A 14,492-nucleotide genomic window follows, 5' to 3' on the forward strand; every position below is an offset into this window, starting at 1 on the left:
GAGCGCGTACTCCCATCTGGCCCGCTCTAGGAAGTGACTTCTGGAAGCCTGGGGTGTTCTGGGGCCACCAGAACCAGCACCCCACCTTCTCAGCTGACTCTGATAGTCCTGCCAGCAGTTTTTCCATTGTCATTTAAATAAATAAAAAAAAACACTGGGGGGCCTATCTCTTCTGCCCAGCTCCCCTCAGGGCAATGATCAGCAGCATGGAGAATCTAGGGTTCCAGCCTGGGCCCGCGGCTCTGCAACTGGACGATCCTCCAGCCTCATGAACCCGAGCACAGACCCTGGGTTTCAACTTTCAGCTGAAAGTTCTGCCACCAACCACCTGCTTCATCTTGAGTCCGTTACTGAAACCCGTCTGAGACTCAGTATCCCCACCTCAAAAATGGGCCCAATGTTGGCCATGAAGACAGGCACATCATGAGTTAGAAAATGAGTTAATACGTGTAAAAATACTTAGTGCAGTGCCGGCTTAAAATGAAATGCTCCCTACACGTGAGTTTCCTCTTCCTGCGTTACAAATTTGGGGTAGGAACCGAGATAAACCGTTGTCTGAGGACAGGCAGGGGGCGGGGAAGAGGCCAGGCAGAGGAACAGCTGGGGCGTGGGTGGATGGTGGGCGGTATGATGTGCATGTTGGGTTTTTTGTCAGTTTGTCTACACAACCACTAAATTTTCCTGCAGCTAAAATCCCAGAAGCAGGACCGTTCGTGCTGGCAGACGCGGAGTCGGTGTGGGCCTGGGCAACAGCCTGACGTCAGCGGCTTTGGCACGGCCCAGGCAGCTTTGGCAGCCGAGCGCCGAGCGCAGAAGCATCCTCATCCACGCAGTGTTGACGGGGCTCCCGAGCCTCTGGCTCATCCCCGTTTCTTAGCAACTGCCCTATTTGGGGGAACACTGTGTGCCACAGGGACACTGGCCTGGAAGCACGTGCAAGGCAGGCAGCACCCCCGGTCCACATGGAGCGCCCCCCAGCAGCCGGGCCTCCTACGCCAGCTGCCGCCTCCCAGGGCAATGTGACCAGATTGGAAGACCTCCACGAGGCCACTCAGCCGCTCCACAGGTCTCGAGGCGGCTTCCAGGACCAAAAGCTTGCAGAGAGGCCCTGGCTGTCTCCTCGGCCCCCAGGCGATAGTCCAGTTGCCATCTGTTATACTTCAGGCCATACTTCAGAAGCTGCTATAATACAAAGGAAAAAAAGATACCAACAAAGCACACCAGGCTGTCCCCAACTCAGACCCTGGGCTGGGCTCAGAGGGCCCCTTTTATTCATAAAACACCCTGAGTGGAGTCCAGGATAGACGGGTCTTCTGTAAAATCCCCCCACCAACAAACAAGTTCTAGAAAATTTCAGGCTATGAACGACGGCTGGATGTTTGTTCTTGCTCCACGCTGACCATGTATCATTTTACCTTCATAAAATGTATTTTGGGGAATTAAAGAATTCCACCAGGGCTAGGCTTCTTGGCACAGGCAGTTGACCTCAGATATGTATTATGAACACTAACATTTTATTGTGGGGCTTGCACACACAACTTAAAATGAATTATCCAATTAAGTTAAGCAGCCGATACGTTCTATGTCCAGGAACAGGTTGCCAATGACTCTGTCTTGACTGTTCTCCCCTAAACCCCTTTCAATTAAGTAAAGATCGTGCAGTACGTTGTGAGGCTGAGCCAGGAGGTTGCTGTGAAGAAGGGAGGATTTTTCATCCTATCACCATTTTCATCTCCTGGTGAGAAGGGAGCCAGCAGAGCTCTCAGCCTTCCCCTGGGATGAATGTTCACTGCCAACAACAGCAAGGACAAAAGGCCTGTTGGCCGGAAAAGGATGGGGGACTGTGTACGCTTCCAGGTCTCTTTCTGCAGCAACCTGGAGAATCCACGTCTTCAGCTTCTCGGCAGCAGGAGAGAGTCTCCCAGCTTATGTGAACACCAGACTCCACCCTTTCCCTCTCCTCCCCCGGGCAGTTTTTGAGAGGGATCTGTAGGACTCCCGGTGCCGTAAGTGTGACAGGGCCAACTCGGCCAGCAGAGGGGAATGGATTTGTGGTAACTGGCCAAAAAAATCAGGGCTGTGCGATCGGAGTGTAAAGCCATCAATGTCAAGAAGAGTAAGAAGAGGCACAGATTTTGATTTCTAAATGCAAATCTGATCATGGCCCTCTCTTGCTTTCAACCCTATATTGGCTCTCACCACGAAGTTCCAACTCTTTAGCATGCTGCATACACCATACTCTGCTCCCCACTCCCTGTTCCAACCTCATCTCTCCCTCATTCCCTAAATAAACACTCGGCACTTGAAAAAGTCACATTCACACGTCCCTGTCTTTGCTCATGCTGTTTCCTTCTTCCTGTACCCTTCCATACTGAGCAATTCATTCTCAGACCTCAAGCCCCGGGTCAAGTGTCTTCACCTCCGGAGGCCTTCCCTCTGCCTTCGCTTCCCTCCCCGCTCTCCTGGAAGATCCCAGCATCCTGGCTATGCTAGCACCTGACATGGTGTATCCATTAAAATTGGTTTGCATGCCTCTCTCCCCAGTCAGCTTCCGAGCTGCTCATGGGGAGGGAGGTGTATTTTCAACAGAATGGCTGAATGATTGAGGAAAAGGCAGAGGGGAAAGAAGGGGCCATGTCGACCGGAGGCAGATGCATAACTACAAACAACCTAGGCCTTTATTCAAGAAATGAATAAACACTGTGAATCCTGCAGCTCCTCCTGCCCCTCAGCCCTGGCCTTTCGGGTATACTGGCAGTTGTCGGGCCAGTTACCTGCAAGCTCTGGGCATCTGGCCCTATTCCACTTAAGATGAAAGATTTAGAAAGTGAGTTTGTCCAAGGTTGTTAAGAAGTAAAAAAGAGTGGTTAGCTTGTTAACAAAGAAAACCTCTGAAAGATATTCTCCCTGTTACATTAGGAAGACTCAGTTTAAACCTAACAAGGAAAAAAAACTGCACCCAAAAATCCAAACCATCGAAACTGCAGTGTCAAACCCATCTCCTAGGACTTACAGTGACATCGAGGAAAGCAAGGTGCTTGGCAGAGGGTGACTGAGAAATGCCCAGGCTCCTCTTTAGGCCTCTGCAGGCTCTGGTTTGTGCCCCGCACAAGCTCACACACAGCTGTCCTCTGTCACCTGCGTGTTTCTCAAGCTGACGGGAGAGTAAAACACCTGCTCCCTGCATGGGGCTTCCCTCCATCCTTGGAATTCTGACTGGGTTTTCCCAGCAGCCTTTTCCAAAGCTGTAAGCGGGGAGGTGGGTCGCTGGCAGAGCTCAGCTGCAGAACCCCAACCCTCCAGGTCTCCCCAACACACACCCCCACTTGGGCAATCCACAGAAACACAGGTGCGGGAAGAGCCCCCAAGGCCAATGCTAGATTTTGGGCATGGCCTTGGGGACTGAAGCCACCAGCATGGCTTCTCTTCCCATCTAAGTCATTTGTTAAAACCAGATCAAGGAACCGCTGAATTCCCAGCAACTCTGGGTTGCTCCCAAACAGGACTGGTCTTTTCTACCTGTCTTCACCCTGGGGCCCTGGCATGTGCTGTGGACACTGTGACATGCCTGTCTTTAAATCTAGCGTCACACCTGTCACCGAGTCTAGTCGTATAATTGTTGTTAAATCTAGTCTCACCTGCTGTTGCATCTAGATGCACGTGTGTCACAGGGGCAGTTTCCTTTTAGGATTTGCTCAATCAAACTACCACCTCCAAGGCTCTCCTTTTATGTGTAAGTTTGAAAATCTAAACAAAAGCCAAGCAGTGTCTGAAATACAGTCATGTGTCACTTAATGATGGGGATATGTTCTAAGAAACGTGTTGTTAGGTGATTTTATCACTGTGGGAACATCACAGAGTATATTCACGCAAACCTAGATGGGATAGCCTACCACCCACCGGGGCCATATGGTCTAGCCATTGCTCCCAGGATACAAACCTGTACAGCATGTTATTGTGCTGAATACATGTTACTGTGCTGAACACCACCGTCACACAATGGTAAATATTCGTGTATCTAAACATATCTAAACAGAGAAAAGAAACAAGGTGTGGAACCATTGTTATATATTAAATATGTGGTCTGTAATAGAGCAAAACGTTACATGGTGCATGACTTGTGCGTGTGTGTGTGTGTGTGTGTGTGTGTGTGTTATAGGTTAAATTGTGTCCCCCTTCATAAATATGTTGAAGTCCTAAGCCCTGGTACCTGTGATTTTATTTACAAATAGGGTCTTTGCAGATACATCCAAGTTAAGATGAGGTCATACTGCAATGAGGTGGGCCCTAATCCAATGATGGGTGTCCTTATAAGAAGAGGAAAATCTGGACACAGAGACACATAGGGAGAAAGTTATGTGATGACAGAGGCAGAGATGAGAGCGACACAGCTGCAAGCCAAATAACGCCAAAGATTGCTAACAAGCTCTGGAAGCTGAGAGGAGGCACAAAAGGATTCTACCCAGAGTTTCAGAGGGAGCAAAACCCCCATGACACCCTGATTTGGGACTTCTGGCTTCCGAACTGGGAGAAAATAAATTTCTGTTGTTCTAAGCCACCCAGTTTGTGGCAGTCTGTTACAGCAGCCCTAGCAAACTGATATAGTACAATAACCAAAAAGCAATGACTTTTTCTTTTATCACTTATTAACTTTTATTACATAAGTGATGTGTGTTTAAGTAGTATACAAGTCATTATTTTATCCACTTGCTCATTCATTCATTTCGCATGTACTGAGCCACTAACACGTGCCAGAACCGTGCAAGGTACCAGAGCAATAAAACAAAAGCCAGAAGACCACGACAAAGAGAGTTTTGTGAGGAAGAGCTATATAAACAGATGACTGCAGCGGAAGGCAGTAAGTTTGATAAATGCACATAATTAAAACGACAGGCATTCCTGAGTGTGCACTTACCAGGTGCCTGATACCGTGCTGAGCGCCTTGTACGCATCACCTCTCTTAATCCTCACACAATCCAACGAGGAAACGTGCTATTATTATCCTCACTTTCCAATGGGTGAGCTGAGACCAAGGGACAGTTGGACTCTAACCTTGATGGCACTGAAAACAAAGCCCACACCGGCCACTAAAGAAGCACAGAAGGCGGAGACTCGCTCCAACTGGGGGTGCACAGAGAAGTCTGTGGGCTTTGATTCAGAGGAGTGAGGACGAGTCGTTTAAATACAAAAGCATCTTAGTAGTTGAGTTTTCAGAAGAGCCTAAATATATGAAAATAGTCAACTGGGTAACGAAACTGTCGTCATCCACCTTTGGTCATTAAAAAGCAGGACAAAGTGTTGCTGATAGCTCCTAAGTAAAAAGAGCCATCATGCCCAGACCTGGCAGCCCCACCTTCATGTGCCTGTGCAGCAAGGAAAGAACAGAGGTTTTCATTTTCTTTTTTTTTTTTTTTTTTTTTTTTTTTTTTTTTTTTGAGACAGAGTCTCGCTCTGTTGCCCAGGCTAGAGTGAGTGCCGTGGCGTCAGCCTAGCTCACAGCAACCTCAAACTCCTGGCTCAAGCAATCCTCCTGCCTCAGCCTCCCAAGTAGCTGGGACTACAGGCATTCGCCACCATGCCCGGCTAATTTTTTGTATATATATTAGTTGGCCAATTAATTTCTTTCTATTTATAGTAGAGATGGGGTCTCGCTCTTGCTCAGGCTGGTTTCGAACTCCTGACCTCGAGCAATCCGCCCGCCTCGGCCTCCCAGAGAGCTAGGATTACAGGCGTGAGCCACCGCGCCCGGCCCAGAGGTTTTCATTTTCTTCTTAGCACTTGTCTGAATTTTTCAAATCAGTGATAGAAAAATTATTATCCGTATATGACTAATGTCCCGTGATGCCTACCATGTTTGGGACCCTGTTCTCAGCACTGCACATGCGTTAATGCAGCTAATCCCACCACGGCCCCATGGGGTAGACTCTACTGTCACGCCCATTTTACAGAACAGGAAGCTGAGATCTACAGAGATTAGGCAAACCAGCCACAGTCACAAAGACAATCTGGCCTGGAGCTCCTGCCTTAATCACCTCGCTATTATTATAATCTGGGAGGGGCAGGAAAAAAAAGCACTTTTTGGAGGAACAATGATTAAAGTACCGCAGTCCCAACCTGACCCCATGAGCACATGGACTATTTTCCTCCAGTGCCTTCTGCAACATTTTGCACGCATTTTCCACTTTCTTTTCCTCTGCCCACTTTCAATATTCTGGAATGAGCTAAAAATATATAACATATAAAAATAATGAGATTCTCATGCTTGTCTACTGGAGCAGGAAAACTTCCCTATTAGGACAAACCAAGGGATGTGCAGTTTCAGCCAAGAGTGAAGAGATGATAGCGAGCAAAGGGCAGGAAAGACGGCGGCTGCCGACTTCGGGAATTACCCTAATTTGTGCCACTGGAAAGCTCTGAAAGTGTCAGGGAGGAGGAGGAAGAGGAGGAGGAAGAGGAAAAGAGGAGGATCAGAACTCTGAAAGGAGGCAGGGCAGACTGCGGTGCTGGGTAACTGAGAAACTCACGCAGTTCAGCACAGCGCGCCCAGGGTGCCCAGGCGGCTTCGCATCCACAAAGACCCTGCTCAAACCTGTCTCTCGGGTTGGAGGCCAAGCCATTTCAGATCGCCAGCTCTGCGGGTCAAATATGGTCGGATATTGGCGACTCATACAGCTCCATTTCTACACAGAGTCACAGAGTCACACCGGCAAAATTCAAAGAAAGCATTCGTCGTAAATTGTATAGTGTGATTTCTGTCACCTTCTTTTGACATTCCCATTCCTCCTCCCTCCCCTCTTTTCTTCCTCTCACCTCCATTCCTCACACCCTCCCCCTCCTTCTTCTTCATCCTCCTCTGGCTTCCTCTTCCTCCTCCTCTTTCTTAACTGTATTAGGAGTCTAACTTTCAGTCTTACGCATCAGTTGAGAGCATTTCACAAGGAAGAGTCAAACATGCGTGTGTGTGCATGCGTACTCGTGTGTGAATGTGAAACGAGAGACAAGGGACCTCTGCTTTTTTGGTGGCCAAGGCTGCATGACCAGGAGGACAAGAGGCTGCCCCCTCTGTTAGCTCCAGCCTGCTGCTCCAGGTCACGTGGCCAGCCCCCACGCTCTGCCCAGCAAGAGAGGAAGGGGACGGCACTGTTCGGCAGGACACACTGGCCACCTGGGCCCTAAACTTTGGACTCAGCCTGATGCACGGTGTTTGCTAGATTTTTCGGTACTGAAGCTCTTGATAATAAACACCACCCCTGGCCGGGCGCGGTGGCTCACGCCTATAATCTGAGCACTTTGGGAAGCCGAGGTGGGAGGATTGCTTGAAACCAGGCGTTTGAGACTAGCCTGGGCAACATAGCCAGACCCTGTCTCTATTTTTAAACAGTTAAAAAATTAGCCAGCCATGGTGGTACATGCCTGTAGTCCCAGCTACTCAGGAGCTGGAGGTGGGAGAATCGCTTGAGCCCAATAGTTCAAGGTTACAGTGAGCTACAGCCACTGCATCTTGGCCTGGGCGACAGGGTGAGACCCTATCTCTAATAAAATAAAAGAAAGTTGAAAATATAAAAGAAAAGAAATAAACAAAACTTAGGTTGTAATATCCTTTGCAAGCCTGATCACCTACCTGGAACTCAGACGTTCAAACGCAAAGGAAATGAATAGCCCAGAAGGCAGGGCCTGTGTGTGCCTTTTGGCTGGGAACCTGGGCAGACCAGCCAGGTTCAAATCCAGGCTCTGCTGCTTCCTGGCTGTGAGAGTTTGGGCAGGTTTCTCAGCCACAGCTTCCATGTTCTCACTTGTATAAGGAGGATGACGACGGCAGCACCTGTCTCATGGGGTTGTTGTAAAGTTTAAAGGTGTTCAGCACAGGGCCTTAGAAGTCTAACACAAAGGACCAAAACGTTACCTGTTGACCACTAAAGGCTATGCAACTGCCTTCTCTAGAGATTTTTAAAGTCTGCCCAAGGGAGATCAGGTATAGCCTAAACAGCAATGGCTTTCCCGGTCTAGCGAGCAGTCACTTCCGACCCAGCGGATCCCTTTCTGCCAAAGAGACCCAACCCTTAGCCCCCCCACCCAGGCCAGTGAAGAAATGAATCCAAATTCCAGACACACAGGCAGGACTTCTTTTCTTTGACACCTTGATTTAAAACAATAAAAAATGCTTTTTTTAGTCTCAAAAAGGAGCTTTTAGGCACTCTGCCAGCAGGCAATAGGGACTGTTTTCCTTCAGGGGGTCCCAATTCCCCTAGCAGAGCCTAGGACCTGGGGAAACATGCAAAACAATGAGCCATCTGTGAGGCTTTCAGACAGTGCAATTTGCAAGAAGAGCTTTTATATGTTAGTAGGACTCTGCAGTAAGTCAGGATTAATTAATTGCTACATTAAAGGAGAGCACCTTTAGCATTTCAATGACATAATCATGTGCAATTACGATCATATAAAGGAACACTTTATAATTAATGATGTCTCTATTTCCTGAAATGTGTAATCCTTATGTCTTGAATTCCAAAGAGGTTGGCAGAGGGAAGGCCTTAAATATAGATCAGGAATTAATATTTAAATCAGTTTTTAATTCACCTTTTAATATGAACAAGAAAACCAGAACAAAAGCTTAACCATCATCATGACTCGTCTAAGTCTTTATGTCTGGGAGGCAAAATATTCAGCAACAACAGATTCCAACAGAAATGGGCAACAATTACAGGCCTGAAGTGGTTATCCTAAATAACAATAATTTCGCCCTAGCAAGCATATTAACTACTTTTCCAGAAATGCATTAAACCTCATTCCAACTGTCCTAGCTATGGCAACCACATTATATTCTCCCTTAACAAAGCACTCTGTCTCATCTCAGTGACTTAAAAATGAAAATGTTTTTTCTTCCAATTCCGGACATTTCCCGGGAAGTTGCAAACACCGTGTACCAAGCAATGCTCTCAGTACTTGACATGTAATGGCTCAGTTAGTCTTCACAATAATCCCGAGATTGGTACTGTTACAATTCCTATTTCACAAATAAGGACCCCGAGGCACCAAATTGTTGAAAAAAAATAATTTGTCCAAGCTACCTGTTCCCAGAAAAGACCCATTTGATTGAACTACAAACCAGACAGGACAGACTTTCCAGATTTTAACATTCATTTTGTCACTCAAGCAACTCAGAAGCCCCAGAACTTCCCCATATCTAATTTCTCTTGGTTAGCAAAGTTTTTCAGCAAGCTACAGATGAATATGCAGAGGAAACAAGATTTAACCCACAGTAACATCCAAAGGGCTTCCAGGGGGTAAAAAGAAATCCCTATACAATAGTTTTTCTCCAAAAAACAACAACAACAACAACAAAAAAGGCATAGATTGGCTCCATTTCATTTTCGAATTTGATTCATAGCACACATTGCTATCTTCTTTCACCAATGAAATATGAAGGTGGATTTCACTCCCGCCAGGCAGTCACATGCAAAGTCAATGGCTTACCTTGTCATAATAGTATCGCAGGGCTCTGCTCAGCTTGTCATAGTTCATGTTTGTTTTGTTTTTTCGGAGACCCCACAGCTTGGCCACTTCTTCTGCTTTGAGGAGTTTGAATTCACCATCGTTTGAGGTCCAGCAGATCAAATGCTCATGTTTCTGATCAAGCAGCAACTGCAACAGGAACTGCCACAGCGTGATTGCACTCTCCATACCTGGAGGGGGGAAGAGGCCAGGTCAGAGCTGTCCGTCAAGACGCCAGTGAACATGCAGGGGAGAGAGGGGGCTTCAGAATGGGAGACTCAGCTGCCCCCATCCCTCCCCCAGTGAACCTAATAAAAAGTAGCTTTGACTTCCACCGCAACAGGACAAACCGAGCTGGGAGCTTTCTGGCTGGGTTTCTGTGAGCAGCCACGACTCAGAAATACAAGGGAGCCCTGAGATCCTCACATTCACCGTGCACACCCCCACCCCACCCCAGCAAGTGACAGCGATGCATCGGGAATAACATAAAACAATGACTAACGAAATGACCACTTGGTAAGCGAGCCCCTGTTCACACGATACCGCGCTTAACACGAGTGTGTGTTCCCACCCACCCTGTCCACTTCTCGCTGAAACGCTGCGCCCTGTGCTAAGTGCACTTGTGCAGGCACCTGGGGTGACGAGGTGGTGGTATGTCTCTAAGTGCAAATGTTCTTCCTACTCCATGGTGAGCGTCACGAGGAAGGGACCTGGTGGGATTACTCTTTGTGTCGCTGGCACTCTGATACCCCAGCACGATGCTCAAATATAGCAGGGCCCGGTCAGTACAAGCTTGCAGAACTGAAGAATCGGTCACTGCCAATTGCAGAGACCTTCTCTTCCTCTCCTAGGCACTCGCCATGTTGCAAGTCCAACCTCCCTGTAACGGCTGCACAGACGGGAAAAGAGAGGAAAGCCTATAAAATGTTATCCTTTTCCTCGGACTCTGGTGTGAACTTCGTAAGTGCTGTTTCTTCTGCCTAAAATGTTGTTCTCTAGTTTTGGAGCCTGGTGAACTCCCTACTCATCCATCATGACCCAACTCAAACAGGGTCTTCTCAAGGGCATTTTCCCCCACTCCTGGGCAGCTTCTCAACTTCAGTCATTTGAGGACTCTCATGGCAATGGGTACCGATTCTAAGTAATAATCATCATCCATCTGTTTTCTCAATGTTCATTAAATTAGAAAAAAAAGGGGGGAGGTTAGACTGGCCACAAAAGCCTCACTGCAGGTCCCCTGTGGAAAGGGGACACCTCAAGTGCCCTCAGTTTCGATCTGGGCAGGATGGGACCAGGAAGCCAGGAAAGGCAGGAGGGTGGAAAACTGGCTTCTGGCGTGCAGAGGAGCTGCAAAGCCCAGCTGTGAGACGGTTGACAAGCCCAGAGGGAATTAGGGCTCATCCCCTATGATGGTAGGAGACACTGATGCCCTAGGGGCAGCCTGGGATGACAGCAACCAGCAGGGCAGTGAGAAAGATGTGCAACTCTGAGCAACCTGGAAGCCCAAATAATTGCCCCAGGGAGGGCTCTTTGTACCAAAATTGTCAACTCCGTAACTCCATGCCATTCCTCTAAAACAGGGAGGCGGCTTTCAGATTCTGACAATTCTATTTCTCCCTTCCCACACAAAAATGGATGTGAAAATATCTAGCCATCCAGCGAGTATTCATTTCCTCATTTCCTTTCACGTGCTTAAGCAGAAGAATGCATCTTGTCGTCTCTCCGAGCAACGTGGGTGCAACACGGGTTTCTCCGTTAAAGGGAAGCAGGCAAGGCACACTCTCCAAGTCCCCACGGGGCAGTTTATTCACGGGTCCTTTAAAGGGGATATTCTTTACAGAGATCAATATTCAGCACAATGATCAGTCGAGACAGTAAATCATTTCATTGTTGGATCAGAACCACCTTTTCGGCTCCCGCATCTTGCCAGCGCAACTGCTGGGATTCGCGGCGGCTGATGGGCTCCAAGTCCTAATGCAAGCCACCCTCCGACGACTGGGGGGTGAGCGACACACTTCCTGCTCGTCACTGGCACCGAGAACTGCTAACAGTTGTCTCCGATTCTTGAGGTTTTCTTGGCTAAACACTTCAGGCAGAAAGCTTTAAAATATCTTTGAAACAGAGTGGGTGCTCAAAGGAACCTGCTCCAAAGGGCAGAAGGCCGCCAGTGGGTTTGGAGGCCTGGGGGGAGGGGACTGCTGGGCCTCTGGGTCGCACGCCAGGTAAGAACGAGGTCAGCCCCTGCCACCCCCCACCTTTAACTGACACACCACGTTCCAAATGGGACGGCAGGGCAACAGAAACATCTATCCCCGTATGTTACGCTTAGTGCTCCCACCAACCAGGCCTCCTGGGGGCTTCGTGGAATCACGTGTCATGGTGTCCCACCCCCCTGTGGCAGACAGCGTGTTCTCAGGGCATGAGTTCTTGAGGCCCGTTGTATGGCAGACTAGTTAGAGGTTCACAGCTCACTCCTTAAGTGACTCTGCAGCACTACACTAGAGCGGGTGGAGTACTTTCCTCCCACCCCACTGATATTTGGTTTTGGCCATGTGATTTCATTTGGCCAATGGACAGGTGGGTAGAAGTGACAATGTGCCAATTCTGAGTCGGGGTCTTAGAAGGCACTGGAAGTTTGCACTAACGTTTCCTCCTGTGCTCCTGTTCCTGCTGTGAAGCTACTACTCTAGAATGAGACACACAGAGATGACCCGAACCCAACCCCAAACCTGAAGCCAAGCCCCACCCGCCGAGAGTCCAAAGCAGCATCCCTGACACAGACTGGTGAGAAAAATAAATGCCACTGCCAGCCAATGACTCTTGGGGAAGTTTGTTACGCAGCACATGGCAGCAAAAGTTGACTATTACAACACACAACATCTTTGTTAAAAAAAAAAAAAATTCTCTGTTTGCTGGGGTGCCAGTGTCTTTACGCTCTGCAGCTTACATTCATAACCATGAGGTGTGTCTACACAGGAAAAAGCATGCCACTAGATGTGGGTGGATTGGCTCATCACGTCTTTACTCGGGGGCCAGAGCAGGCCAAGTGACAGCCACAGGCACTGCAGCCACAGCCTAAGGAAAAGGCAGAAGAAAGAAAGGGGGAAAGAAAAAGGAAATGGGAGAGAGTAGAAAGTGAACAGGCAGAGGAGCAAATGGTGGGGCCAGGGACCCACTGCTACGGGGGTTTCCTAGAATTCTGGAATAGAGGAATGGCCGAGGGAAGGCAAGGACTGCTCACTGGGAATCACAGAGCTGCCACCACAACTCAGCTAAGCGGTGGTGGCCGGGAAAATAGGGGGATCATCGGAGGATTGATTACTCAGAAGGGTTGTTTGTGAGCAACACGGCTCGAGCGGAGGTGACTAAGGGCTCGAGCCTTCTGTCTACAGCACGCTCAGCCTCACTCCCCTCTTCTCCAACGGGCTCTTGTCAGCCACTCCTTTACCCTGGCAGATCCACCCATTTCAGTGACTGCGTAGTCACATAAAGCTTTCCCGGCCACACATGACTCAGAGATGAGACTGAAAGATACTTCCCTGTGGGCTTATACTCACGTCTACAAAGAAGGGTCCCTCCTTCCTACACTCAGCAGAAGGCATGCTGGGATACTGCGGGGGCCCCAGGCAGCTCCGGCCCCACCACTTCTCTGGGGGAGGGGTACGTGAGGGGTTGGCAGGGGGACCAGTGGGCAGTGAGCCACCAGCTGACACCACTGCTGTGGCACTGCCCATTCGAGGGCACTCACTGTGTTGCTTTTAGTTCCACTCTTAATGCATTTTAATAATGATGAAATCCAGTGTCATAATTTACCAACTATTTTCGCATACGATCATGTTGTATGTTCTATATCACACCTCTGCCAGATACAAATTCTGCCCTCCAGGGTGTTGGAAAAGAAAAGTTCTACCATTGTCCCGGGAAGCATGCCCTTCCGAAAGCCGCGAACACTGTATATAGTCATAAACCCATCTGTGAGTATCTCTCTCATCAGAAAAAAAAATTTAAGTGATTTTTTTTCCTAAGTTAATTCCTTGATGCCTAGAATCCCCTTAATTAAGTCTGATATCTTAACAGGTAGGTACAATAAAGTCCAATGTATCTGAAAGCCTCTATAAGGAGGGTCATTCATTTAAACAGCATAGTGTGGCTCTTATGAAATACAACATTCAAGAAAGTGTTGATACTTGAGATTTATTATCATGCACACGTAGGCCTGCTTTAAGTTAAAATGTTTTATCTGCCTAACTTCATTTAAACTGATTTCACACAACTCTCAGCTTAAAAAATATGGAGAACACATGGAAGAAGTGCTAGAAATCACTTTAAAATATTCCCTAAGTTTTTTTTCTAATTAAAAAATGCTTCTCCTTCCCCTTCCCCCATCCAGATCTTATTTCAAATGTATGAAATGTTATCAGGTATTTTAATGCCGTTCTTTATGTAAAATCAAACTCTGCACTTTGGAGGAGGATTAGTCCACTTCTAAAGGCATCACTGCTCTTACAGGAAGAAGTGCCCCCTTCACGTTTGATACTTGCTGGTTTCCACTGACCTCACCTCAGTCTTGTGGCCGGCAGGGCCTGCCAGTCTCCGGCTGGCCTCTCACCATTTCTACTGGCGCTGGCCAGCACCACTGTCACGGCAGCTGGCTGGGACCCACGCCGCCCGCTCCAGAGAGCAAAACTACCTGCTACTTCCCCAACTGCTCCTTTCCTTTTGTAATTTATAGGCTTGATCTTGCCAGGGCTGGGCCCTGTGGCCTATGCCTCTAATCCCAGCACTTTGGGAGACCAAGGCAGGAGGGTCACTTGAAGCCAGGAGTTTGAGACCGGCCTGGGCAACACAGTGAGACCCCATCTCTACAAAAAAATTTTTTTAATTTAATTGAAAAAATAGCTTGTCAAATTTGAATAACACACATACCTCCTTTAAAGGAGCAGGAAAAAAAGCAATACGTTCTTAGTATTGACAAATGATTTTTTATTGTAATTTTTATT

At 48.0% G+C, this 14,492-nt stretch overlaps 1 protein-coding gene across 1 annotated transcript in view; it reads right to left on the reverse strand.

The window, feature by feature from the left end:
- Window positions 1-14,492, reverse strand: part of ELK3 (ETS transcription factor ELK3) — a 68,822-nt gene that overhangs the window by 32,141 nt on the left and 22,189 nt on the right. The window contains exon 2 of the mRNA XM_012775322.2: window positions 9,475-9,683. Within this exon, the coding sequence (XP_012630776.2) occupies window positions 9,475-9,681 (207 nt within the window). The 5' untranslated portion in view covers window positions 9,682-9,683. The remainder of the gene's footprint in view (window positions 1-9,474; window positions 9,684-14,492) is intronic.

Source organism: Microcebus murinus, chromosome 10 (assembly GCF_040939455.1).
Source record: "Microcebus murinus isolate Inina chromosome 10, M.murinus_Inina_mat1.0, whole genome shotgun sequence".
Classification (NCBI taxonomy): Eukaryota; Metazoa; Chordata; class Mammalia; order Primates; family Cheirogaleidae; genus Microcebus; species Microcebus murinus.